Below are 27,802 nucleotides of genomic sequence, written 5' to 3' on the forward strand. Positions count from 1 at the left end.
GAATTAGAGATAGGTGACTAAAGCATATGGGCTTTTGTGATATCTTCATTAATCTTTAAGAGCTCATTCAGTGATTTGACTTACGGAATCAGATTTCCATTTATTTAGATTCCTTAAGCTGTGATAGTTTGAACTGCCTTCATTTCCACCTTAGCTGATTATAGATTATCTGTCAACTAAAACTTTGGAGAAGAAACAAATACAAGAGGTTAAGATAATTTTCTTCTTTATTTTTAGTAGTTAAAATCAGTCTAATGTCACTGTTTCCATCTGCATGCTACAACGAAGCCAGTCTCTCTCACTGTCATCTTCGGATTAATTTTATTTTGTGGCAGCTCTCTTTTCTGTTCATTCTCAAGGGCAACTGCTCACTGACAGGAACTGTAGTTTTCACACACTCTGTTGCTGATCCTTGCTTCACAATCAAAGAATCTAAAATCACCATTATATGTCACCTATAACCAGTATAGGATACTCTAGCTACATGTATATGAAACAGTTTAGTTGCAAATAAAAGAACATTTGAGAACCTCCTTTGCTATATAAGATAAATGATTACATGAACAATACTCTTCTGAGGCTAGTTTTGACTCATCTTCGAAACCCTGAAGATAGAAATAGAGCTATTTTGGATGCTGATCTCAATATGAAATGTAGATTCCATAGAATGAATACACAAGAATATTGGTGATAGAACTCTTAATCAGGTTGCTAAGAATTGTACAGTAAAATTCAATTATATAGTAAAAAATAGAATTATAGCTAGAAAAAAATATTTTCAGAGCCAGCCAATATACCCTTAGTGGAAAGGAACAGTGCTACATGGAAGGAAAATCCAGGAAGTACACAAACTAGACATCAGGATACTCAGTACATTAAATTTAATCAGAAAACATACAGAGAATATGACATAAAGAGCAGTTTACTAGAATAATTACAATCTGAAACACATGAAAATAATTTAGAAAATGTGTTAAGGTTGTACTCTCTAGCAGTAGACTTGGTGAAAGTAGAGTCGTAGAATCAGGTTTGTGTGTTATCTGGCTACCTTCCCTTGTCAACCAATCAACTTGAGCCAATAGTTTGGTATCTATTCAAGCAGTACACATGCCACTGATTAGTAAACTAAATCTCTAGGGAGCCAGTTAATAAAGCCATAAGTAACTACCTATTGATATTTTGGAATTTTGATGCACAAGCACATCCCTCCCAGTAGTTGGAAACACAGTTTAGAAGTTCTTTGTGGGGCAGTCCTGTGATTGCCTAAAAAAGGCTTGGCTTGTCATATTCCTTTACTCAGTGACAAAATGTGCATTAGCACACCAGACACTAGAATTTGAGAGATTAGTCTTGGTACATTTTTCAGAGGGAACTCTCAATGTACAGCTGTATTTATATTATAAGCAAAAAAATTAGATTATTTTATAGTTGGTTGTACTGACTGGCCTATGCATGGACTTTCTCCTTTTCAATTTTATAATTACAAAAACTGTACATTACAAACAGTATAGAAACAAGCAGAAAAGAATGTGCCACACATCCTAGATAATCATCTATATGCAGGGAAATTTACAGATATAAAAGAAAATACAGCCTACTCCTTTATAGTGCACAGTTATGGTTTTAGGTACAAGGTATAGCTAGCAAGTGGTTGTGGCCATCAATTCTAGTTGTCCCCAGCAGAGAGAATAAGAGCAAGGTCTGTTCGGTACAGCTTGCCTCCATCCGACAAAGCCATTATATTCTTCTTGTATGTAGTAATATTGTTAATATCCAGTTCCTGTATATGACATAGATAGCATTGTAATCCAGTTAAATACAGAAGTTAATTAACCACTGTCCAGTGATAAAATGTGAGAAAAAACTTTTTATATCAACCCATTAAGAAAAGAGCTGGGTTAAATTCTTTTATTCATGTGTTAATCACAAGACTTAAAAAACTCTATCACAATTACACTGATTGAGGGTAGAATAAAATTGCATTAAGAATCAAAATCTATTTTTACTCTTCTATAATTTTTTTCATAGATTTTCAAAATAAACATCTGGTTGCTTCTGGATAGATATGTAAATCCTGCTTACAAAATAAGAGGCATAGTAACTAAATTACCTGTTTATTCTTCTCACACAGATCTTTGAGTAAAGCATCCAGTTCATTTTCATCTATGTATCCATTTCCATCCTGGAGAAGTAGAAATAAAACAGAACACATCCAACTCCATCCATAAGTGAGGAATACAGCAGGTTGAAAACAACTGGGATCCACAGAAAAATATCCCTGGCAGGTACTCTCACCTGGACAACAAGTCCTTAACACTTTGAGCTCTCCCACAGTTCCAAAATCAGGGAGTTGCCTCTTATTCAGCCCTCACATTAGTGAGATAGCTTCTACTTTTCAAGAAAATACTTTTAGCTGCTGAGCCATCTCACCAGCCCAGCTTATACTTTTCATTCAATATTCTACTTTATGTTAATATTAAAGAGCCCAGGTCCAGAAACAGAGATTAAAAAAAGCAAAAACAAAAACAAACAAAAAAACCCCCACCAAACCCCACAAACAACAACAACAAAAAACACCCCATGAACTAATACCACAAAAAACTTTCCTCATGCACACGATAGTCCTGTTTATTATGTGGGGGCTTCTGTGGAATAGTTTCCCCTAGCTTAATCCTCATTCAACCCTGTAAGTGAGTATTCTTATCTGTTGTTTGCCAATGAGGAAATTGAGGCTCAGATGATTGGGCTCCTTATTCAAAATCCCAGCTGAAAAATCACAGAATAGGATGTAAATCAAGGTATGTGTAATGTGGAATATGACATAGTATGTTTTGTAAAGAATGAATTGTTTGTTTGTTTTAATAACCCAATGTTTCTTTAATGTGAACCTTCTATTTTCTTTTAATGAACATTTTCCAAATTTTCCTCAAGAATCCAAATACAGATAAGATCATATTAAAAAGGAGGAAGTAAGATAATATGATTTTTGTAAATAGAAAACTTTTATATTAAAAATGTCAGCATTAATAAACAAATTTAATGAGGTTATAAAATATGAAAATCCAAATCTAAAAAATCAGTTTTATATTTTTATACACTACAATGAACTATGTGAAAAGGATTTAAAAAATGCCATTTCCAAAAGTACTGAAAGAGAATAAATTACTTAAGAGTAATCTTAGCAAAGGAAGTAAAAGTTATGACCACTGACAGTTCAAAGGTATTGGTGAAATAAAGTGAAGAAGGGCTGGGGAAGATGGCTTAGTGGTTAAGACATTTGTCTGCAAAGTCAAAGGACCCTCGTTTGATTCCCCAGGACCCATTTAAGCCAGATGTACAAGGAGGTGCATGCATCTGGAATTCATTTGTAGTGGCTGGATGTCCATGCATGTGTACTCTCTCTCTACCTCTTTTTCTCTCAAATAAATAAATAAATAAATAAGTAAATAAATAAATAATTTTAAAAAAGGAAAGTGAAGAAGATGCAATTGGAAGGTGTCCCCTGTGCTGGTGGACAGAAAGCTCAGTGTTAAGATGGTCACACTGCCCATGTCTACAGATTCACTGTTATCCTTCTCCAAAACCAAATGGTATTGAGAAAAATTTATTCATTTGCAAGAAGGACAGAGGGAGAAGGAAGGATGGAGGGAGGGAGAGAGAGAGAGAGAGAGAGAGAGAGAGAGAGAGAGAGGGAGAGAAAGAGAGAGAGAGAGAACCAGGGCCTCTTACCTCTGCAAATGAACTCCAGATGCATACCCCACTTTGTGTATCTTGCTTTATATGGGTACTGGAGAATTGAACTCAGGCCAGTAGAGTTTGCAAGCAAGTGCCTTTAACTTCTGAGCCATCTCTCCAGCCTCCAGTTTTTATCAGAATTATAAAAGAAACCACTAAAACTCATACACAACCACAAAAGTCACCAAAGACAAAAGTCTTTGATTTAAGGCTCACATTAAGAGAAACATGGAATACTAAAATTATGCAAACAACTCAGTTTTCCTATATATGAGAATCTTTTTGAGTTATTTATCTGAAAGGCAAGGATCTCAGGTAGATAATAACATTCCATATTCATTACAGTATTATTCACAAATGCTAATGTATGGAAACACCTTCAATATCCACCAATGAATAAATGGATAAAAATACCTAAATAAATATGTATACATGTATACAGAGGAATACCATGCAGCATTTAAAAGGAAGGAAATTCTATAACACAGCATAAATGAACCTTGAGGGCATGATGGTAAGTGACATTATACAGTCAAGGAGGATAAATATTGCATGATTCCACTTACATGTGTCTGAAATAGTGAAATGCATGGAAACAGAACTGTTGTTAAGGTGATGGGAATGGGAAGTCACTCATCAGTGAGCACAGTTCCAGCAGGGCAGAAAAAAACAGTTCGTTACTGCCCAATGTTGTTTCTATAGTTCAAAAACACTCACAATTTTAAGAGAATAGATTTCATGTTGAGTGCTTTTACCACAAGTTTTACTTTTTTTTTCTTAAAGAAAGAAAAATCTTTTACCTGATCGTATAGTTCAAAAGCCTTATTGAACTCTTTCCCACACATTTTTACTCCCTAGCAGACAGAGAAGAGAAGACATGTTAAAATGCTGTCATGATGTAATGAAGTCTCTTGAAAAAATCTCCCACATTCTGACTTTTCAAGAAAAAAACATTATTTACTGTAGAGAAAAAAGAAATACCTGAAATTTGAGAAGAAAATTCTCTTGCACTGGTAGTAACCTTGTGAGAGAAAAACATTGCATTAATAAATGAAGAGTTTTGGATGAGGACTGGCTTATTCAGCCTATTTCTAATATTATATACACAATTCCTAAACTCACCTGGCCATCTCAGTCAATTCCAGCTTCCCATCATTATTTGAATCAAATAGTTTCAGCTGAAAGACAGTGTCATTGGGACATGAATTATTGTATGGAGACAAAAATCCAAAATCAAGCATCCTGGGTAACCAAGTATTTACATATAAAGCAAATGTTTAGAAACAAGCACTTGTTCCTTAATTTTCAATGCTAGCTTTCAATTCTGTGGCTTGCGTTAAAGTTAATTAGAACAATACAGAACAGTCAAAGTAAATGCAGTCTTAACAGGTACTTTAATGCCATCATTTATTTTTCTTTTTGCTATTTTATTCTATTTTATTTATTTATTTGTGAGGAGGGAGAGTGGGAGGGAGGGAAGAAGAGAGAGAGAAAGAGAGAGAGAGAGAGAGAGAGAGAGAGAGAGAGAGACCATGCAAATGGGTGCTCCAGGGCCTCTAGACACTGCAAATGAATTCTGGATGCATGTGCCACCTTATGCATTTGGCTTTACATGGGTACTAGGGTATCGAAGCCAGGTCAGTAGGATTTGAAGGCAAAAGCCTTAACCACTGAGCAATCTTTCCAGCCGTATTTTTCTGATAAATACATGTTTATGTATATCAAATGGTGCCTGGCAGTATATGGCATTTTCTGAAACACGTTAGGCAATGGTATGAAAACAAATATTTAATTCATTTCATTTTTTTTTTTTTTTTTTTAGTTCTTGCTATTGTACAACCAAGGCTGAGTGCCTGATAGGCAAACCACTGAGCTACATCCCTAGGCTTCATTTTACCCTTTTAAGCACAAAGAACATCACAACAACAAATCCTTAGAGAATGAAATTTTGAGCAATATCAAACTGCTTAATTTCCATTGGGTACTAGAAACTGAATAAAGCTCACAAACTCTGTTGTATGTACACACACAGCACATAGAGGTACATCCAGACATAAATACACATGTTTGAGAAGCATTTAGATTTTGGGCAGTATTAACTATTAACTATATGGTCTACAGAAATAACATAAAATATAATGTATGAAATATATATGCTTAAAAGCATTATTTTTGTTTTTGCAAAAGAACTGTGACAAAGTTATGATACACACAGGTTTAGTGTGAACATTTCAAGGGAAACTAAAGTAAATCAATGATTTTTAGTGCTTGAACAGTTCTTTGTTAGAAGCAAAATTTTTTCAGGGTTTGATAATGACCCAGCACTTTATAATCCAGTGACCATAAGTTCTAATATTGTCACACTTTCTGCCAAGATACTGGACAACTAGATCACACAGTTTGGTGCCCATAGGGAAATTTCCTCACCTATATATTTAAATTTTAATTAGTTCTTGATTAATTTGCTTCCTGGATTGGAACTGGTTTATGACATTTAATCAGAACTGCTGGGCCAATCCAACCGGGGGAAGCTCCCATATGAATGGTTTTGAAAGGCTGCTTCAAATTCCTACCTGGGAAGGAGACTTTAAATAGACATCCCTTAATATGGGGACAAAATAGAAAACTGACAAATGTAGGTTATTGTTCATTTCTGCCCATTGTGACACATATCAAGAAAGTCCTCCACTTGTTTGCCAGTGATATTATAAACCGAATGTACTGAGGAATTATACAGGGCCATGGGAAATCTTTGGTTGTTTTAAAAAGCTAGTCATACAGTATAATAAACATCACTGTTTAGTAATTATGATAATAGTGAGGTTCTTCAGTTTTGTTTGTGATCCTTTTTCAGGCAAAGTACATAGAGAGGCTGCAAGTAGACCATAGCTACATCAAATGGAAAAAACTCATTAGAAGTTTTCTTTTTTCCCCCCCTCAGGGTAACTAAATGTTTAATTTCTTCACCACTTTATGTAGCATAGCAATTCTTGTGCCATACAGCACTGTTCTATGGATTATGTATTTAACTCATGGGATAGTAATTCAAAGTGCCTTTACAGTATATAAACAAGTTAGCCATTTGTATTTTCTAGAAATCTTGCTCCTATAAGTCAAAATGAGCAACCCACCAATTTGAGATGAAATAACTTCATGAGTGTTGGTTTATTTTGTCTAAAACCACATTAATGTATTTGCCCATCTGTCCATAAAACATGAGAAGCCTATGTATAAAATGTAAGGCTGTGTTACCCATGTTTTGTAATAAATCTTGGTTGTATTATCTATCAAAACATCAGGCTCAGGGTACATTTGTATTTCCTCATCCAAAGCACCAATACAATACCCAAATATAACAAAAACCAAAAGAAAAGGATTATTATAAGTAGTTCAATGAATAATGGAGCTAGCAGTTCTCTTTATGCTATTAAAAAGCCTTTGGTTTTTCTAAACTGATAAAATAGTTTCAGAGCCTTGATAAGTTAGGAGTGATATAACTTATACTGTGTGTATATATGTATATATATACACACATATATACACACATATAGATATATATCATTCATAAGCTATATAATTTGGTGATATAATTACATGAGATTTTAAAGAAAAAGGTCATCATTTGAGAGATATCATGCAGTCTGGTGAGAAAAGATTAGATGTTGAGTTGTTCAGCTAGTGCCTGTAGCACCCAACCTGACAAACCATAAGCATCCTTGCTATATTTTAATTTTGCAATGTAATTACATCTGAGGGTATGTGATGCCCACACAGTGTTTTACTTATTCTATCTCTTGTAGACTTGAAAATTTCCAAGAGTTTGGCGTGGTGGCCTTTAATCCCAGCACATGGGAGGCAGAGGTAGGAGGATCACTGTGAGTTTGAGGCCACCTGAGGCTACACAGTGAATTCCAGGCCTGCCTGGACTGGAGTGAAAGCTTACCTAAAAAAAAATACAGATAGGTGCTTAGTGAAAAATATTTTCAAGTTCAGTCTTACCATTAGATCTGTGTACTCAGCTAGTTTTGTGTCATCAACAGTCTTGTTTGCCTTTTCTAGGAGGTCCTTTAGAAAATTCTGTTAAGATAAAGAGCATTCAGAAAAATTTTATGTCGTTGCTATTTCATCGTGCCTTGAAACATAACATACAAGGAATGAATAAAAGGAAGCCTTTGTTTTGAGAGTAGATCTAGGTTAGGAGAGGACCTTGAAGCCTCAGGCATTCCAGTAATGAACCTGCCTTTGACTTGTATAGTGGCTGCTTTTTACTGAGACATGATTTGTCATGGTCTGAGCTGTATTGTGCATTTATGCTTTCAATAAAAGGATAATCTGGCTTGTGCACTATTCAGTAATTTGAAATAAAACTTTATAAAACCAACTAACGCTCTGCAAGCCTATCTTCTTAAATAGTATATTCACACATACTCCTGTGACTTCTATAAGAAACCTAAGATCCCTGTGCTGCACCTCTTTCACATGTGTGAGAAATGATCAACAAACTAGAGAGAGATCGTTCCAATTTCAAATGCATTCTCTGTCACATGGACTTATTAGTTTGTAGCTAGTATGAAGCCTGTTTCTTTAGAGGACCAGGTGGTTAGCTTTTAGGCTTCACACGATCCAAAGAAGCTTAGTTAAACTGTTTCCGCTGACTGTACAAAGTAAAACAGTTGGTCACAGATGATAACATCAGATCCTTGAAGGACGTGTGAATCATATGAAAATAAAGATTTATATAGGAAGGATGAAAGAAAGATGATTATAAACTTGACAGTTGGAACTTAGGAGAAAGTTTAATCTTTTTAAAAATTAAATAAAAGCTCTGCAACAATAACAGTAACAGCCCTTAAGGGCATAATAGTCTTTAATTTTGTCCAGTGATTATCATTTGCCTTTTTTCACACAAAACAAATTCATGCTATTATGGAATTTTAGAAGATTCTGTTCCCAGATAGTATTGAAGGATTGGCCTTCTTTGGTTCAACAGTAGTTTATCTCTCTAAAAAGGCACATGTTCTGATGAGTTAATTTGACCTCACTCTTTTCTGGTTCAAATTCAAAGAGAAGCATGGAAAATTCAAAGTTATCTGGTGGGGGTGAATTTTATTTTTGAGCCTTATAGGCTTTTGTCAGAGATTAATTGGGTTAAAAAAACCTCATCAGGGACTAAAATGGTGGTCATAAAAATAGCCTGGGAGAAACCTTAGGACACTAAGATTCAAAGTCATGTCTGAGAGCAAGTGATGTTTTACTCTATTATGGATCTTAAAATTAGCTTTCTTGAAAGATCCATTAAAAAGAATGCCAACTTATCTTCAAAATTCCCTAGGGAGGAGGACTTCTATTTAGAATTTCCTTTCTTAGAATAGAATTTAGAACAAAGAAACAGACGTTTGGAACACTTTGAGGTCAAGATTGGAAATGAGCTAAGGATTTCATTAGGAACTGAGATGAGTGTTTACAGAATTCTTTTTGTCTAATAGAATAAAAACACAACAGCTTCAATGTCAGTTACCTTGTGGGCCATAGATGCAGAGCTGGAAGTGTATACAAGGCACTGTTTTTAGTAACTTCACATTAAAAATGTTTATTCAATGGAATGTCTCAGGAACAGTAATGCAAACATGCCTGTTTGATTTCTAAAACTGTATCCTTCTTAAACCATGTTGAACTATGATTAGGAAAATGACACTCATATTTCCTCATATAACAGCAGCACAAGTAGCTTTCAGTGAATGGAACCTGAAGGAATATGCTGCTGAAGGGGAAAAATATTAATATTGTCAGCTACCCTAAGGTTAAAACTTGGTTCTTTTCCTAGGCAGCTATGTAATTTTGAAAAATTCTCCAATCACTCTAAACTTCAGTCTTTCTGGATTATGGAGAATAATATCTGCTGTGAAAATTTTTTGAGGTTGAAATAAGATATCATTTGAACATATACTACTACACCTATTATACATGAAGTACATATCCAGGCATCTCATAAATATTCACTTGTTTCCTTTTTAGTCACTGTATTCAGAAGTTAGAGGAAATGGGGCACTAATGAGCCTTAAAGTTGAGTTGAAGAGATAAGTTGAATGATTTGTCCCCATTTCTGAAAGGTCAGTAAAGTGAGTTCAATTATAGTATAATTTATTTTCTTTACATTTCACAAAATCATGTGTTACATCTTACTTGAACTTCACAATGCCTCTGAAAAAAAAGTATTGCTACCCTTTTTCTTATATCTGTTTTACAGATGAAAATCATTAGCTAGAATTACATAGAGATTTGCTCTACAGTGAGATTTGATTACAGATTACATTTTTTGTTCTTCCCCTGCACTACCTTCTCATGATTTCAGTGAGCTAAGAATTGATAAATTCATTTTCAAAATTACAATTTAAAAATCAGCTGTATTAGGATTCCCTTGATGCCATTGAGAGGCATCAGGTGCTATAGTTTATCTAGGAGCCTTGGAAGAGGGTGAGTCAGAGATTTCACATTGAAGCCCTGTGACTTACTTATGTATAGCCTTCACTAGGTCTCTTAACTTTCCACGGGACTTATGTCATTGGGGTAGTACTAACTTCATAGAACCTATATAAAGTTTAAATGAGATACTGCATGTAAGTTCGTTGGCATATAATATGTGTCACAGTCATTTGTCTTTCTTCTGGAGAAGACATCTACACTGTTACTTTTTTGAATGGTATGTGTTCTACCCTTTGAAGTAATTCCCTATTTTGTCTTCTTTTCAAATTTATCTATCTACCCTCTTTCTTTCTTATAACTTTTATAACTGTACATACAGAACAATAAATGAAGATCATAAGCCCCTCCTACCACCCTCCTTATTTGTCATACTTCTTTCTTTCCTTCCTTCCTTTCTTATCTATACATGTATGTATGTATGTATGTATGTATGTATGTATGTATATATGTATGTACATACCTATCTATCTAATCTATCTATCTATCTATCTATCTATCTATCTATCTATCTATCTATCATCTATCTACATTATGTATCTGTCTTATATATACCACAGAAAATGATAATTCCTTGCACTGATGAATTTTAAGAAGCACTTGAAGTCTCTTTTTCAATCTGTATTTCATTAGCGACATGAAGAGTGGGTGAAAATGTGCCATTTCTCAACAGTAGTTTCTTTTGTGGGAGGTTTTTTTCAGAAGCTATGAATCCCTTAGCAGTTCATAATTGTATTCAAAACAGAAAAACTTAGCATAAGTTTTTATTTGCTTACCTTAAGCTCTTCAGTTTCTATGAAGCCACTATGATCAGTATCATACTTTCTCCAAGTCTGTAAGAGGTTTGGATAAGCAAAATCCAATTAAAAAAAGAATACCACCAACAATTTTCTACTTTTCACATCTTTCTTAAGGGGAGAACTTTTTCCTACCTTCATGAATTCCTCACAGGACTTCAGCTGCTGGCATCGGAAGAGCAGCAGGAAATTCTCCTCTGTGGGTAGTACGTGAGCCAACTGGAACAGATTTAAAAACGGGGAAACATTGTGGTGAGGAGCTTGAAAACAAGCCTCTGCTGTCACCGGCTGCTTTAGTTTTGCCTCAACATGTTCCCTAGGAGCAATTTGATTGCCTAGAAAAGTAGGAGGAAAAATTCCAGTTGACTTTCCCTTTTTGGTACTGTGCTGTAACAGAGATGGAAGGTGTGTTCCAACACTAGTGTGGCCTTGGGTGCATGGTTCTGCAGCCAGGGAGCTGGTACCATTGGGACCACTTTCCTTCTGCTGCACCCAAGCTGGGCTTGCTGTAGTTCTCTGTGCCACAGGACAGGTCTCACTCTTCACAGTGCCACACATGACAATGCCACACATGGTCACTGTAGATCTCATGTGAAATAGGAGAAATTATAAGAAACATGAATGCAGTGGAGAGGAAGGAAGATAAAAATACATTTGTAAGTTTGGAAAACCCAGTATCAGGTGTAAGGGGAGATCAGTTGTCAAACAGTAGATAGAAGTGAAAAAGCAATTCACAATAAGCATGGGAAACTGAACAGTAATGGGGAAAGTTCATTCTCAAATTGTTGGTTTCTGATGAAAGGAATTGGATTAATTTTGTTCTTCACTGCATGGCTGTATGACATTTCACCTAGGATACAATCTCTAACTTCAATATTTATCTCTTTTTGGAGGAATAAAGGGTTGAAGATCCCATTTTAAGACTAATGTAGTCTATCAAATACGAAGGAGGAGGGAGCTAGATTGATGGCCCCACTGCCCATGTGAGTTCTATTTCTGGCTTAACTACTAATGAGCTGTGGTTCCCAGCAACTTCCTCAGTAGCTTCTGGCCCTTGACACTATCAATGACCAGGGTAAGGAGATGAAGGAGAGCCAATGTTTCTTAAATGTACTAGGTACAAAATGCATTTTGTCAGACCCATTGCACCTTCACCATTAAAGAAGGAACCCACATACACTGCTTTTTCACCAATTCCCAAAGCATAGACACTGACCCTGACCCTTGGTGTTGAGACCATAATCTGTTAGTTTAGACCAGGGCTGCTGCTGCTCCTTTTCTTTCTCTTCTCCTTCTTCTTCTTTTTATTAAGTAGAATTTTTGTATGGAAACACCATGTGTTGGTGCCATCATTTCCCCCCTCCTTGTCCCCATTCTGCTGAGGGCCCTCCTCAGTGGGATTTCTGGTATTCCCATGGGGTTGTGAGTTATGAGTTGTGAAAGCAGCTGTCAGTCATTGTGTGTGTGTGTGGGGGGGGGGGAATGCCTCTGGATATTCCCTCCTACCCTGTGGCTCTTACAATCTTTCTGTCCCCCTCTTCGGCAAACTTCTAAAGAAGGCTACTTAAATTTCTCCCACACATGACCCCTTTTATCTTGAGAAAAGGGTATATAGATATATAAAGTAGGTATGTAAGGTAAATATTTATAATCACAACTCATAAGGAAATTATTTGGTATACATATAATTTTTCATTTATTAATGATGAAAGTAAATTGTTTATCTTTTACATAAAATGAAATCTGGCTGAACATTTGCTACTGGAGGAAATAAGTCATGTTCAGTTTTTTTCAGAGCTGATGTCATTTGATTTTGTAAACATCAATGTTGAGAATACTACTTCAGGTAGATATACAATACAAAAGGCAGAAGTGAGTTTGGGGCCATAGGAATTGTTGGAAATTTTGTCCTAATCCCAAACTCAAATTCATTTAGCAATTTTTTTTATGAAACTTATATCAACAACTCAAACATCAATTTTTAAAATCAAACATTCTAATGCAACACAACCCAAAGATATACCAATTTGGTGCCTGCATGCTCAGGAATAATGGTAAAAGTGTTAAAAGTCTTTGTTTTCCATAATTAAATCATTTTTAAAATAAGAACAAAAAACTTTTTGTATGCACAGTAAAAAACACTGTGTTTCATAGCATACAGTAGTCGTGAATGTTAGCTTAGGTGTTTTAGGCAATGTAGTTGGCATTGCGTGGCGAGACAGCATGTGCAGTACAAAGTGCATATTTTGTGTTCAGAACAAGGCTGCAGTGAAGTTGTGTGACATAACACAGAGTGTGGCTTCATACATGCTTGATTTTTGAATTGACTTTTGGTCATTGTGTATTCAGAAATTTTGTACCATTGGCTAAGTTTTCATGATCCCCACAGACAGGTACATGTTCTCATACGTTATCTTGTTTGTAGATATGTGAAATAATATATCAGAACAGTTTGATCTATAGGGTCCACATGTGGTGCTGAGACTAAGGGGAAGGACGAATTAGATTATTAGAAGGTGTAGTATTAGAAAATGTAGTATAATCCAGTTAGAAAACATCTGACCTTGAAGCAAAGGTCACTAGTGTGGGTAGATGATAATATATGTAAAAGGTGAAGATCAGGGGATTAGGATTTGCTAGCAAACTAAAAAAGTAAAATCAACTTTTTGTCCATAAACATAGTTACATCACCATAGTATGAATGTATGTGGAGAGAAAAAATGTCAGAGAAAGTGAGAGATAGATAGATAGATAGATAGATAGATAGATAGATAGATAGATAGACAGACCGACCGACCGACCCCGGTATTTTATTAAACTCAAGGTTCTCCTATGTTCTTTAATTTCTTTGTGAATTCTTTACACATACAATCCTATATCTTAGAAGTAATGCCACTCAATTTACTCACATTCAAAGCCCAACTTTTGAGTTATTGCTAAGATGCAAACATTGAGTGATTTGATATGGTGATTGGTAGACTTTGAAAATCACTTTAATTTGTTGATCATCAGTAAATTAAGTCAGTAACATGCCTCTGAAGGCAGGTATAGAAGGGTTTCTTGGAATGCAAATGAAGCATTTGTTGGTGGCTTTTTTTTTTTTTTTAACAGTGGCTATGACAGGCCATGCTTCTACTCAATGGTAACTGGAAGCCAAGTATAAAGTTTCCTTTCCTCGGCCTCTGTATGTAGGCCACTAGTGAAAGTATCTAGAGCTTATTTATTTATTTATTTTTTATCCAAGAAGCCAGACACTGCATGCTAGGCTCAAAGAGCAGATTTTGGATGAAGCTAAGGGGTAAAAGGAGAAGAGGAAGGGAACATGAGGCTGGACTTGGAGAAGGTCTTTAGAGGAGGGAGAAGCAACTAAGCTCCTATAGGCTTTTGTACATCCCTGACACTTATGATCATAGTTTCCTGAAGGCAATCTGGAAAATGTTTCAAAGGAGATGAGGAGGGAGGAAAGACAGATCCAGGAAAGGGGTGTGGGTGGGGTGGATTTAGAGTCAAGAAAATGGAGCTGGAGAGATGGCTTAGTTGTTAAGGTGCTTTCCGGCAAAGTCTAAGGACCCATGTTTGACTTTCCATATCCCACATAAGCCAGATGCACCAAGTGACCCAAGCATGCAAGGTTGCACATGTGTATAAAGTGGTACACACAAATGGAGTTCAATTGCAGGGTTGGGGGCCCTGGCATTCCAACTCTCTCTATCTCTCACTCTCTTTCTCATACTCTTTCTCTCATAAAAAATTAAGAAAATGGAAATCACAAGGGGAGAAAATATGTCCAAAGCATACATTTAAAGGAACAAGTTGACCAATGGAACTTGATGGCAAATGGACATTTTGGAAGATTTTGTGTGATACAGCCATGTTACATTGTGGTTGTAATTAACATACAATGCATTGAGGAAACTACAAATAGCCATTGCCAAGTCTTTTGTTTATTGGCATGCAATATTTAAAACTCTGGATGGACCTCCTCCAGACCATCTATTTCAAAAGCTGAGAGACTATTTCTTGTCTGTATCCTCTTACTACCCAGTGTCAGTGGAGTCCAGCTTGTTATGCTCCTGAAAGAAAAGCTTTTGATTTAAGTGATAATTTTATTTAAGTAGATGTAATGAGTTTGAAAATATAAAACATTGTTATAAGTTTGTCATTAAAAAAGCAATGAATATGTATGGATAGTATGTGGTCATAGTGAACATCAAGACATTCTTTGTAAGATGTGTTCCACAATGTGGTGGTTTTGTGCTGTCTGTTGGTCCTTTTGTTTGTCAACATATATGACCAATAGTCAAATTTCAGAAGTGGGCATGGAAGGTCTAGCTGCAGCATCTAAGACAATGTCTAGAATGTGCCAAAGGCGTTTCATGGGAGGAGTTGAGCTGGGCTGCTTGCCAAGTCAGTGTTGCACACAGGAATAACCAGCACTGCCTGTCCCGAGATGGTTGGTGAATTTTAGTCATTGGGCTGCCAGCTTGCCCTTTTATGAGCTCCCCAAAAGTTTTTCTGAATTGCAGAAGAAAGTGGAGGGTCTCAAGGGGATGAGTGGAAGACAGATCATTATGGCTACAAACAGAATCCCTCAGGTCTTCACTTATGAGCATTGATTGCCACTGAGACCAGGGAAACAAACTTTCTACTTTCTTGTCTTCTTGAGAATAAGATCTACGTTTTGTTTACTGTTTCTTTGTCCAACAACTGCAGGCATTTCAATAAATATTTTAATGGTGCAATGAATAAAGGCAGTTCTTGTTTAGAGTCAGCTGTCAATATGTGAAAGTTCAGTTCCCTTGAGATGATTGAAACAATTTATGACTGGCTGGAGTAGACACCATGAGATGCCACCCAGAGCTCCCTTCCAGTTCTGGGAGTGTTTCTGTGAGCTCTGCTGTCAGACCCCTTTCAAGGGTTTACTGGGCTGAAGACAGCTGCATCCCTAAGGAAGCTGTACCCTGTGATTAATCCTCATAGGATTATATATGTCCAACCTTCTTCCATCAAATTAAGAAATTCTTTGCAGGGGCATCGAACTTTTGAGTTAATTGTAGAGCCAGTTGAAATTTTTAAGGCTTTGTGACAGTCCAGTATCTCCCTTATCCCAGTTCTGTCAGTTCTTTTTCCTTCCCTTCCACAGGAAATTATACCTATGTACTTCCTAATAAACTCCTAGGTGCTACTCTTCCATTCATATCTGCTTCCCAGAGACTCAACATTAACAGGATTTTTGTTTGTTTCCATCTCTTTTTTTTTTTTCCTAGGATAACATGGAACCCTTGCCTTATGTTTTGGAGAAAATTAAAATCCCTTGCTATGGCTCATCTGGTCCTAAGTATTAGGTCACTATGTTAGTTAGCCGCAATTCATAACCACTACCAATAAGAATTTGACAAGGAGAAAGAACATTTAAAACTTCTTTCCCTAACAATTTCAAAGCAAGTGATAGACACAATACTAATGCTACACACCACAGTTGGACACACATGCAGAACAATTCTTAGAGATCGATGAATGTAGCAGATGCTTTAAAGTGCAAAGGAGGCTAATTTATGGAATGTATTAACCTTCTTGAGCATGCCCTAACCAATTTCTCACTTCTTTTAAATTTGAAAAACCCAAGAAATTTTTTTTTTCCTAGCCAATGAGTAGTAAAGCATGGACGTTTAGAAGGCAAACAGCCTTCTCATAAAGTTAAAATTATTGAAGTTTAATAATTTGAACTTGTTAGGTTACAAAGAAAGAAAGGGTTCAACATTCATGAAAACAGAGTAGATTTTCTTAGCATACTATCTTTGTATTTATCAATGAGTGGAAAATACGTTTATTAGGTTTTTCCAGTGGTAGTGGACTGTTTGTTAGACATGTGTTATCTCCTTTGGTGCAAATACAACAAACCCAGGAGCTGGAACATAGTCATCTCTGTTTACAGCCCAGAAGGCAGGCTCATAGAGAACAGCTGACATGCTCTGTGTAATTTGTTGCCTAAGTAGTCCCATGGTCTATTTTGACCTTGAGATCTTTGTCTTTTACCATCACACCCTCTATTAAAATTCTACTACGAAAAAGTTTTACTAATAAATTCAAAACATCTAACTAGATCAAATTTTAAAATCCGACTTTACTGGCAGCCATTTCCCCATATACAAAGGTAGATAAGTTGTTTGCCAAGAAAAATCACCTTTGCTCTGGCTAAGCTTATTTGCTTAAGCCCCACTGTGGAAGAAAAGAGGCTATGGCTAGCAAAGTGTCTGCTTCCCTGTAAGGATTGTTAATAGTTTTCAGATTAAAATAGCTTTTAGATCTTTTTTATTTATTTTGGTGGATGCACTGCCCTGGACAGATAGAAATGCTCAGACTAGAGAGGTTGGTATGTCACCCCCTCCTCCCGCCCGTGCACACACACGTTGCCCAGGGAAACAGGGGGAAAGCTAAGAGTTTTGACATAGAGCTAGGGGAAGTATCTATACTTCAATGAGACCCAGAGAAGAAAATCCGACAACTTGTTAAATCATCCATTCTTCCTAGTTAAGTATTGCATTTTGCTTTCCTTTTTTTCGAGATAGGGTCTCACTCTATCCCAGGCTTACCTGGACTTCACTATGTATTCTCAGGGTGGCATTGAACTCATGGCAATCCTCTTACATCTGCTTCCAGAGAGCTGGGATTAAAGGCATGTGCTACTACGCCCGGATTTTGCAACACTTTTGTCTCTCGTTGTATTTGCTACCACAGAATTTCAATGTTCCTTTTCTGAATTTATATTAAAAACTAGTCTTATTACTGAATCATATTTATTTATATAAATTTTTAAAAATATTATTTATTTATTTGCAATCAGAGAAAGATAAAGAGGAGAGAGACAGAAAGAATGAGCATACCAGGGTCTCCAGCTGTTGCAAACAAACTCCAGATTCATGTGTCATATTGTGCATCTGGCTTTACGTGGGTACTGGGGAACTGAACCCAGGTTGCTAGGCTTTGCAGGCAAGCACCTTAACTGCTGAGCTATCTCCAGCTTCTATATGAATTTTAAACCTAAAGACACACAATTACCAAATTCAGAAGTCCATATCTCCCTTTCATGTGTTTCTAAGTAGCAAATACATGTTTGGTAAAATGTCAGACAACTTCATCAGATCAGAATTTTAAAAAAAATTACTGTATTTACCTGTCAATTAATTCACTTGATGGTTAAATCTGACTACTACATGAATATTTGTTTTGATTATATTTGGATGAATCCACAAGCATAACTAGTAAGTGAGCATTGAATATAAGCAAATGCAACACTTTTTCTTCTTTGAATGCCAAAGTTATACTGTGCCTGAAAGGAGGAGGGAGGTTATAATATATTTTGGAAAATATGAGATTCTGCCATACTTTAAAGCTAAATAGGATTTGTGTAATGGTGTCCCACATGATGTGTTCAACACCTAAGCACAAGCTATCTATGTCAAGTTGGATGAAGTAATCCATTCCACACAACTTTCTGGTGACACCAGAGGGCACACAGGAAGTTCAGGTGTTCTACACTCTTCTGTTTCCCATTGGTAGCTTTTCTTCCTTTTACCTGTTCCTACTTAACCACCTAGGTATGTGTCATGAACTACCTGGCAGCTCCTCCCTGTTCTCCCATCCTCTGACTTCTATCTCCAGAAAATCTCTCTGTCTAACTTCTTCCAGCATCTTGGCTGACAACTAACGTGGGTGAAAAGTGTTCCGGAATCAGAGTCAGATCTATGTCTGTATATATGATTTGTTACTCCCTGCCATTGAGATACATTATTGGATATATTACTCAGTCTTTTGGGGCTTCAATTTCTTCATCCTTAAAATAGGAACTTTTGGCTAGTTCCTTTCAAAGGTCCTATCTAGCAAAGAGTTCCATGTGCCAGAACACAAAAAATATCTAGCCACTTCTTGCTGGTCTCACTTCTCTTTCAAATTCTTTTTAAAAAAAATTTTAATTTTTTGTTTATTTTTATTTATTTATTTGAGAGCGACAGACAGAGAAAGAGGCAGATAGATAGAGGCAGATAGAGATAGATAGATAGAGAGATAGACAGAGAGAATGGGCATGCTAGGGCCTCCAGTCACTGCAAACAAACTACAGATGCATGCGCCCCCTTGTGCATCTGGCTAACGTGGGTCCTGGGGAATCAAGCCTTGAACCAGGGTCCTTAGGCTTCATAGGCAAGTGCTTAACTGCTAAGCCATCTCTCCAGCCCACAAATTCTTTTCGACTGGACTATTTTTTAAAGTTCTTCCCAAGTCATGTTTAAGTTCTTTGAACAAATGAGTTTTTCCTATAGATATAACCTGACACAAAGGGCTCAGCTTACAATTTTTTTGACTTTACAATGGTGCAAAAGCAGTATATATTCAATACACATGTTACAATTTTTGATCTTTTGAATAAATTTATGAGCAGAGCGAGAGAGAATTAGGCAAGTCAGAACCTCTTGCTGCTACAAATGTACACTATATGCACATGCCACTTTGTGCAAAAAAGTACCTTGAACACTTAGCTGTCTCTCCAGTCCAAAATAGCATAGTAGTAATACACAGTAACATGTTATCTTGTGATGTTGGATGGATGTAGTGAGATCTCACTCCTAGTCAGCCATGCAATAATGAGTCTACAACTATTTGGTACATGGTTCCACTAAGCTGTGATGTTTGGTAGGTTAGGTGTAATTTCTTCCTTCCTTCCTCCTTTACTTCCTTTATCTTCTTTTGTTTCTTTTTTCAGTACTTGGGATTGAATCTAGGGCATCTACCCATGCAGGTTAGGCATGTGCTATACCACTAAGCTACATTGCCATATTGAATTTTACTTTAAAAAGTATTTATTTATTAGAGAGAGAGAGAGAGAGAGGGAAAGAGAAAGAGAGCAAGCAAGCATGCCAGGGACTCCTGTCAGTGCAAATGAACTCCAGAAGCATGAACCACTTTGTGAACCTGGCTGTACATTGGTACTGGGGAATGAAACCGGGACTGTCAGGTATTGCAGGCAAGTACCTTTTACCACTGAACCATCTCTCCCCGAATCTTACATTTGGAGGCAGATTCTCACTAGTATGTCCAGTATGAACTTAAACGTGTGATCCTTCTGTTTCAGCCTTCCAAGTAGCAGGGATTACAAGACTGTACCACCAGGCATGGTGAATAGGTTTACTAATGTGTTATAGATCACAATATTTCCAACATACTACAGATTTTTGAAGATGTTGAGGAGCAGTCATCTCTATTTAAGCAAAAAACCTTGCCATAAAAGCCAACTGAATGGGCTAGAGAGATGGCTTAGCAGTTAAGTGCTTGCCTGTGAAGCCTAAGGAACCCAGTTCAAGGCTTGATTCCACAGGACCCACATAAGCCAGATGTACAAGGTGGTGTAGGTATCTGGAGTTCGTTTGCAGTGTGGCTGGAGGTCCTAGTGCACCCATTCTCTCTCTCTCTCTCTCTTTCTCTGTCTGTTGCTCTCAAATAAATAAATAAACAAATTTAAAAAAACCTGAAGCTTGAATACCTTTTCTTTTTTAAAGGTGTTTTGTGTGTGTGTGTGTGTGTGTGTGTGTGTGTGTATGTTTATATGTGTAAAGGCACATATGTGGAGGATAGAGGACAACTTTAGGGTATTTCTCTTCTCATTTTACATTCTTTTGAAGATAGGATTTTTCATTTTGCAGCTATATGTGCTGGCCCATGAGCTTCTAGTTTCTGATTGGGATTACAGATGGCAATGGGGAATTGTACTTAGGCCCACGGGCATGCAAGCAAATGCCTATAACTGCTGAACCAGCTCTCCACCCCCCAAAATCTTTTCTTTTAATTTAGAATATATGTAGGTTATCTATTTTTTTTTTTTTTTTTTTTTTTTAGTGGACAGAGTAGTTTAAGGGAACATGACTGTTTCAGATTTAGTTCCTATTTTCTCAGATTCCCCAACTATACACTAGATTCTTGCTTTGTAATGAGATTTTATTTTGTTATTATGAGGCTCGAATGGGATAAATCACTTGAAAATTTCCTATAAATCATATGCTGTTAATGTAAATTCTTTTTTTCCTATTCTGTTAAAAATATTTTATAAGTTTTATAAATTGCATGCAACAAACGTAAACTTTGTTTTCAATTCTATTACTATAAAAATTTCTCCATTTTCTAGTCTGATTTTATTACCTTCTTTCCCTACTTTTTTTTTGTTTGTTTTTCAAGGTAGGTTCTGGCTTTGGCTCTGGCTCAGGCTGGCCTGGAATTAACTATGTAGTCTCAGGGTGGCCTCGAACTCTCAGCAATCCTCCTACCTCTCCCTCCATGCCAGGATCTTCCTTCCTTTCATACCTCTATTTCTCTCTTTTCTCACATTGAAAACCTTTTCTTCCTTGTGATGGCTCTTATTTCAACCTTGTGGGAAAAGTGTTTGATCAGACCACTAAGAAAATACAACCTGTAGTTTCTCCTTAATCGTAGGCTTCAAATGATAATTCATAAATGATATCAGACTACATATAGTAAAGACTGCATTTAAAACATGTTCATCCATTTGTCTTCTTAAAGATATGAAGTCAGGGCTGGAGAGATGGCTTAATAGTTAAGCGCTTGCCTGTGAAGCCTAAGGACCCCGGTTCGAGGCTCGGTTCCCCAGGTCCCACGTTAGCCAGTTGCACAAGGGGGCGCACGCGTCTGGAGTTCGTTTGCAGAGGCTGGAAGCCCTGGCGCACCCATTCTCTCTCTCTCTCCCTCTATCTGTCTTTCTCTCTGTGTCTGTCAGTCTCAAATAAATAAATAAAAAAAAAAGATATGAAGTCATGTGAATAAGATCTATGATTACATCACTAAAAATGTGAAAGAGGATAAACAGGTGGGCCTACAAGCATTTTTCAATACAAACATTGTTAGGTACTACAGTATCCATAACTAGCATTATAAAGTATTGCAATCTAAAAGCCAATCTGGAACATCAATTATGTCAGGTCTTTTTCAGCCTAGATTTACCTCATCTCATTTACATCCACTTTAAAGTTATCTCAATACTCTTGATTTTGTATCCTGATTAGTTGGCCTCTATCTGTAAGTTCCATTACTATTGTCTATTTATACAGTAATTAGTTGCATTTAGATAGGCAAAGAGAAAGTGTACACTCCTGGGAAAAATTTTAATTACAAAGATAATAATAGTTTGCCCTTCCTTCCCTCTATTTGTAGTACGTATTTAAAAATAAGTGTGTTTCCCATTGGCATCATAGGTGCCTTAATACGTTCAATTATTTGAAAACCAGGTTAATTCTCTACATCTAAGGTAAATTATAACTAAAATTTTGAGTGCTAGAATACTTTATAACATATTACACCAAGAACACTTTACAAAGAACATAATTATGATTGTGCCTTGCCATATTTTTAAATATGACCTTATTAATTTTTCAGAACAGAACTTTCTACCTAATTTCTTCAAAAGGTTACAAAGCTAAGCACAGAAGCAGAGATCTCATCAGAGTTCAGAAAACTGGAGATGAGCAAAGCAGCCACTATTTTTCACATTGAGAATGCCAGTGGACGTACTACAAATTTTGTTTCCTTGACTCAGAGAGAGAATATCTTTAATGGAAAAAATTGTTGTCAGAAGGTAATGAAATTTACAGCTTTGCTTTGTGGAGACTCCTTGTGTACCTATGACATCATAAAATATTCACTTATTTTACAGAATGCCTTCCATTTTTCTCAGTCCATCTGTCAGTTTGAAATAGAATTTCAGAACCCAGAATATAGCTTTTTGCCAGGCCAGCATCACAGAACCACAAATATTTACTTTTACATTTTTAGAGAAAAGTCACACTAAAAATTGGGTAAATGAATAAGATACTTGGTCACTGGGCTCAAGTGAGTGGGTAGTGCAGTGTGGCAGAACCCCCTGCAGAACTGCACCAATGCCAACAAATAACTGCATGGCAGAGACTAAGAATCTCATGTCTTCATTCAGGTCTGTTTGTGGTATGAAATTTATGCTCTTGAGTAAACAAACACACTGGTTTAACTTTGTTTAACATTTGATTTGTCTAGCCAACAGATAGCATATTATTTAGGTTTAAACAGGCATTTCTGAAGGAGCATTGCCAGATCGTATTTGATTTGGTATAACTTGATAGAACACTGAAATTCATTTATTTTTATTAGTTTGAAATTCATTTATTAAATGAGATAAATGTGTAGGGTCCTTACCTCTACAATTCCTATCTTTCCATCATCTCTCTGTCCATACTGGTCCACAAAAGTTTTCATCTCAGGTGATAACTCCTAAAATTACATAAAAGCAGGTGAGAAGCTTGTATAAAAAGTTATGCTCAAGAAGGTGTTAATAAATTACCACAGAAATAAAAATTAGGACTATTTAGTATTATGCATTCAGATAAACTATGTTCATAAAATTACGATATATGTAGTACATAGTATTTGTTAGGTTTCAGTGAAACATGTATGATTATGACCATTTTAGACTCAGTCATTATGGTTTATATTCTATGATCAGTTAAGGAATGAAGTCAGAATTATTCAATTCATAATCCTTACTGAATTTAACTATACTGATAGCTGTTCATATACTTTACAGCTGCTTGCTGTGCTAAAGATTATTTTATATTGCTGCACTCTCTTATCTTTCCTGACATAATGCCTTATCTATGGGAAGCAAGAGTAGGTTTTTTGCTTGGACAGCCAAAATGTATGAATATTGAAGAGTATATATAAGTATGGAAGTAAAGACTCTCTTTCACAAAACAGGTAATCATTAAGTAAAGTTGAAAAAAATAAATATTGGAGAAAAGTGTGCAAAGGGAAAATGGCTTGACCAAGTTGTGCTCTTACTAAGAGACTGACAAAATTGATGGCCTTATTTTAGGTACTGATTATGTGCTTATGATCTATGCCTCAGGTGGGAACTTAGGGAGCACTTTTCCAGGGTTGCCTTGCTTCCATTTTTTTTCAAGATGATATTGTTTTCCCACATATTTTGTACAATAAATCATGACAGAGTAAATGTTTTCTTCACAATTGGTTCCCCTCACAATATATTCTGTTCCTTGTTCCTTTTGCAATCTCTTTATATGTAGACAGATTAGAGAGTTATGAGCCATAAACTAGTGGTATGAACATAGAACTAGTAAGTACTCAGGAAGTTTAATATTTTACCCTTGGGTCTCAAACAAAGCCCATTAAAAATAGCTTTGTTACATGAACTGTAGTATATTTAAAATAGGTCAGCCCTTACTAATATCCTATTCTATATCCTTGGAAAAGCCAATTAGGCCTCCATTTTCATCATAACTAAAAAGATAGTGGTTCCTATCATACAAGTTTGCTCTAGAGACAGATAGGTTAATATAATATGAGGGATATATTTAGACTAAAAATCATTACTACCAGCATTTACAAAATCCTTTTGAAACCAGTGTAAACATAATTAGTAGAACAAAGGTAGTAAACAGTAGCAAAGCAATTTAATTATATTGCAGTCCCAAAATAATCTTTTTACAGTGGGTTATTTTGAAGTTACATTTATTAAATTTTGTTATAGGAAAAATTATAAGAAAGTGAAAGTATCCACTCCAACAATGGCAGCAACACAATGCCTCTATTTTTGTTTTCATATTTTTAAGTGAACAAAAAACAAGTGTTCCTTTGATATTTAGCTTGTGAAATTTCTGGATGTAAATTGTGTCAAAATCAATGTTTTAAACAATACAAAACATGTACTCATGGTCCTTATCAATTAAAGATTTATAACAATGCATGTGACTTTAAAGACTAAGCCATGCTTTGTACACACGGTGATGGTTTCAGAAACACTTTGGGCTGTCATATCCACTGATGAATTTTTCATCTGGTGAAAAATTTGAAATTTTACATTATTGATATGCTAGCCAAACAAATGTTTCTATTGTGTGTCCTAGGTTGGGAAATGTAAAGAGACCTTGCTTATGAGGTCAATCTCTCTCTCCATTTTTTAAAAAAGAGATTAAATGTCTAAACAAGATTTGATGCAATGGGTCAGTAGTCAAGTGAAATGTGTCAAGTGTATACATTTCTCAATCTGAATCTTGATTTAGATTTTTAACTATCTATAGGCCATTTACATAATCCAGAAAAAATTTTCAAGTCTGAAGGCATTATGCAACTTGACTATATATTTGTGTGTGCAAATTTAGTATTGTCAGATTGAAGTCAAACCATTAGAGCTTGGGTAGTCCAAAATTAGATTCTATTCAGTAGAAAAAATAATTAAGCTCCAAGGTCTACAGCACTAACACGGACATTTTTTTACAAAAAGGGTAAAAATATTAAAAATGAGAGAAGAAAAAAAATCTGAATAAGAATTGAACTCATGAATATTGGGATTTCTAGGCTGGAAATAATTCTCCATATTAAAATTAATTTTGGAAAAATTAAAATATGATTATTTAGCTGTCAGAAGCAACTTTCAAGGCTTTAATTTTAAATTTTGTGGAAAGCAAGTATTTCCACATCTATCTATCTATCTATCTATCTATCTATCTATCTATCTATCAATCAACCTACCTACCTATCCACCTACCTACCTACCTATCTATTTTACCACAGGAAGAGCATTGCCTTTATTTGCCATTGAAAGGTATACAGGATCATAGTAATATTATTGCATGAGTTTATGCACACAGTAATACATAAGTTGGGAGGCGGGCAGAGAACAGAATGCTTTTTTATTTTATCACAATCTATTACATTTTAAATTATATTATATTAAATCTGGGTAAAAAAATCTCTAGAGCATGATCAGATTTAAAGTAAATTTGGCAAGCTTTCTAGCAACTTGATATCTGCTTAAAATGCATTCACGTACATTTAAAGTCCTCTGGGACTTTTGTGAATATGTTGTAAAGAGATATGTACTACAAAAATTTCAATTTAGATAGAATGATAATTCTATTAGTAAGCATTTTATATGCATACTTACATACACACCCATATATATTTCATTCAGTACTAGAAGTAGTGGTATGCTATAATTAATATATAGAGATGACATGTACATCATCTGTAAAATATTTTTTTTTGTAATCATACTCCCAAACACCAAAGACCATTAACATTTAGCTAGTAGAAATTCAATCATTTTCCTGAGAAGCAGTCTTACATAAATGCCAATGCACTGGTATAATTCTTATTTTCGTCCATCCAAATAAACCATATGTTTCAAAGCTTGCTGATTATCTTTTTAAAATATATATACAGACATCATCTTTTCTTAACAGGTAAATTTATGTCCCAAGGATTTGATTTATAATTAATAACTCATTTATTTAATAAGCGAATGACCTAAATAATAAGCATAACTTATTTTCAAAACATCACTAATTGCTTCCTATCAGATATCTCATTGCTTATTCTTTTTAACACTTCATTAACTTGTTGAAATGTTCAATTTTTAACTTTTTAAACTTTGGGGTTTCCATCCTTCACCAAAATGAAACTCTTTTCTTGCTGAACTGTCAATCACTCTTATACTTCAAGCTGGCCAGTTTTCCTTGGGGAGGAGGGTCACTTTGGGATGTTTTATCAGCCTAGCAGCTACATCGCCATCACAGCATTCTCTGGAAGCAGAAGATCCACTCTGCAGATCTGCTCCTGACCACACAGGGGCAGGAATGTATTTCTACCCCCTCACTTCTCACAGCAGGAGAAGAGAAGTTAAACATTACCTAACCAAATCTGTGGTAGAGGTAGGTATCTATGGCAGGGTCTCACATGCCCACGCTCTCCTTCTAAGACCTAAGCACTCTATATAGTACATGTACCTATGTATCTCCATTTAAAGCTGTAGGGTTTTCCCCTTGAGGAAAATCAATCTCTGTCTCTGTCTCTGTCTCTCTCTCTCCCTCCCCCTCCCTCCACCTTCTTTTTCTTCTGATGCAAGCTTGTTAGGTTTTTCATGCTTTTCTCATTCAACCACTAAGCCTTTACTTCCCCTCAGGAAGCCTCACGCACTCCCTGGCTCTTCCGCGCCCTCAGGAAACACTAGCATGCTTATAAGCTTCAGCGTTGGAGGTCTTTCACGAACTTGAGCCTACCAATCCAGCCTTCTTCCGCGCCTGCAGGAGCTCCTGGATCAAGTTCTGCAGCTCCTTTCCCTCCAGGTAACCACTTCCTGCAATGACAAAGAGGCACCTGCGCGTCAGATGTCTGCTTCCAAGTTTCTTTCCCATTTCTTTCCACGACAGCTCTCCAGGCAAGCTGTCTGGCCCCAGCCTTGATGGACCAGCCAGGGGTCCCATCGTGGTAGCGCACCCCAGGCAGGCGGTCAAACTCCTGCCCCACTCCGACGGGCTGGGGAGAGTCCTAGAAACTTTTAGGGATACTAGGTTCCCTAATCCATGCTTTCTCTTCTATCCCTGCTGTTCCTAGAAAGATGGAAGTTTACATCGTGGGGATTACATACGACAATGTAAACTTCCAGGTAGCCCGGGGTGGGTAGGTGGTAAGACAAGGCAGAGTGGGTGGAGGAAGAAGTGAAGCGCAGAGAAGGATGAGCGCGGGATGAGGAGGCTCCGGGGAGGAAGAGGATGGGTAGGGGGTCTTGAAAGGGTTAAAAAGATAATCACCATCAGAGTCGAAATGAAGCCAGATCTCAAAAAACTGTGAGGCTGTGATCAGGGATGACTGCAGGTGGGATTCTGCCATTGTGCTGCGGGCTGCGCGCGGTACTGGCGAGCGAGCGTGTCCCGGGGAGGCGAGCGCGAACCGCGGGCGGG

The 27,802-nt window shown here is 36.4% G+C and overlaps 1 protein-coding gene across 1 annotated transcript; it reads right to left on the reverse strand.

Moving 5' to 3' along the window:
- Nucleotides 1-209: 209 nt before the first annotated feature.
- Calb1 (calbindin 1) lies at nucleotides 210-27,802 on the reverse strand. Its single transcript, XM_004656922.2, has 11 exons — nucleotides 27,653-27,802; nucleotides 27,122-27,198; nucleotides 23,241-23,315; nucleotides 11,148-11,231; nucleotides 10,992-11,048; nucleotides 7,735-7,812; nucleotides 4,858-4,913; nucleotides 4,717-4,756; nucleotides 4,536-4,589; nucleotides 2,111-2,182; nucleotides 210-1,780 (listed from the first exon to the last, which is right to left on the reverse strand). The coding sequence occupies exons 1-11, from the start codon at nucleotides 27,729-27,731 to the stop codon at nucleotides 1,667-1,669; spliced, it is 786 nt and encodes a 261-aa protein (XP_004656979.1). The 5' UTR covers nucleotides 27,732-27,802; the 3' UTR covers nucleotides 210-1,666.

Source organism: Jaculus jaculus, chromosome 2 (assembly GCF_020740685.1).
Source record: "Jaculus jaculus isolate mJacJac1 chromosome 2, mJacJac1.mat.Y.cur, whole genome shotgun sequence".
In the NCBI taxonomy this organism is placed as follows: Eukaryota; Metazoa; Chordata; class Mammalia; order Rodentia; family Dipodidae; genus Jaculus; species Jaculus jaculus.

Excerpts from the sequence above, each read along its gene's own strand:
- Calb1 (XM_004656922.2), bottom strand. The coding sequence starts at position 27,731 with ATGGCAGAATCCCACCTGCAGTCATCCCTGATCACAGCCTCACAGTTT. Across the intron at positions 27,199-27,652 it reads GCTTCATTTCGACTCTGATG|GAAGTGGTTACCTGGAGGGA; the intron begins GTGATTATCTTT and ends TTGTCATTGCAG. Across the intron at positions 1,781-2,110 it reads TGTGTGAGAAGAATAAACAG|GAACTGGATATTAACAATAT; the intron begins GTAATTTAGTTA and ends TGTCATATACAG.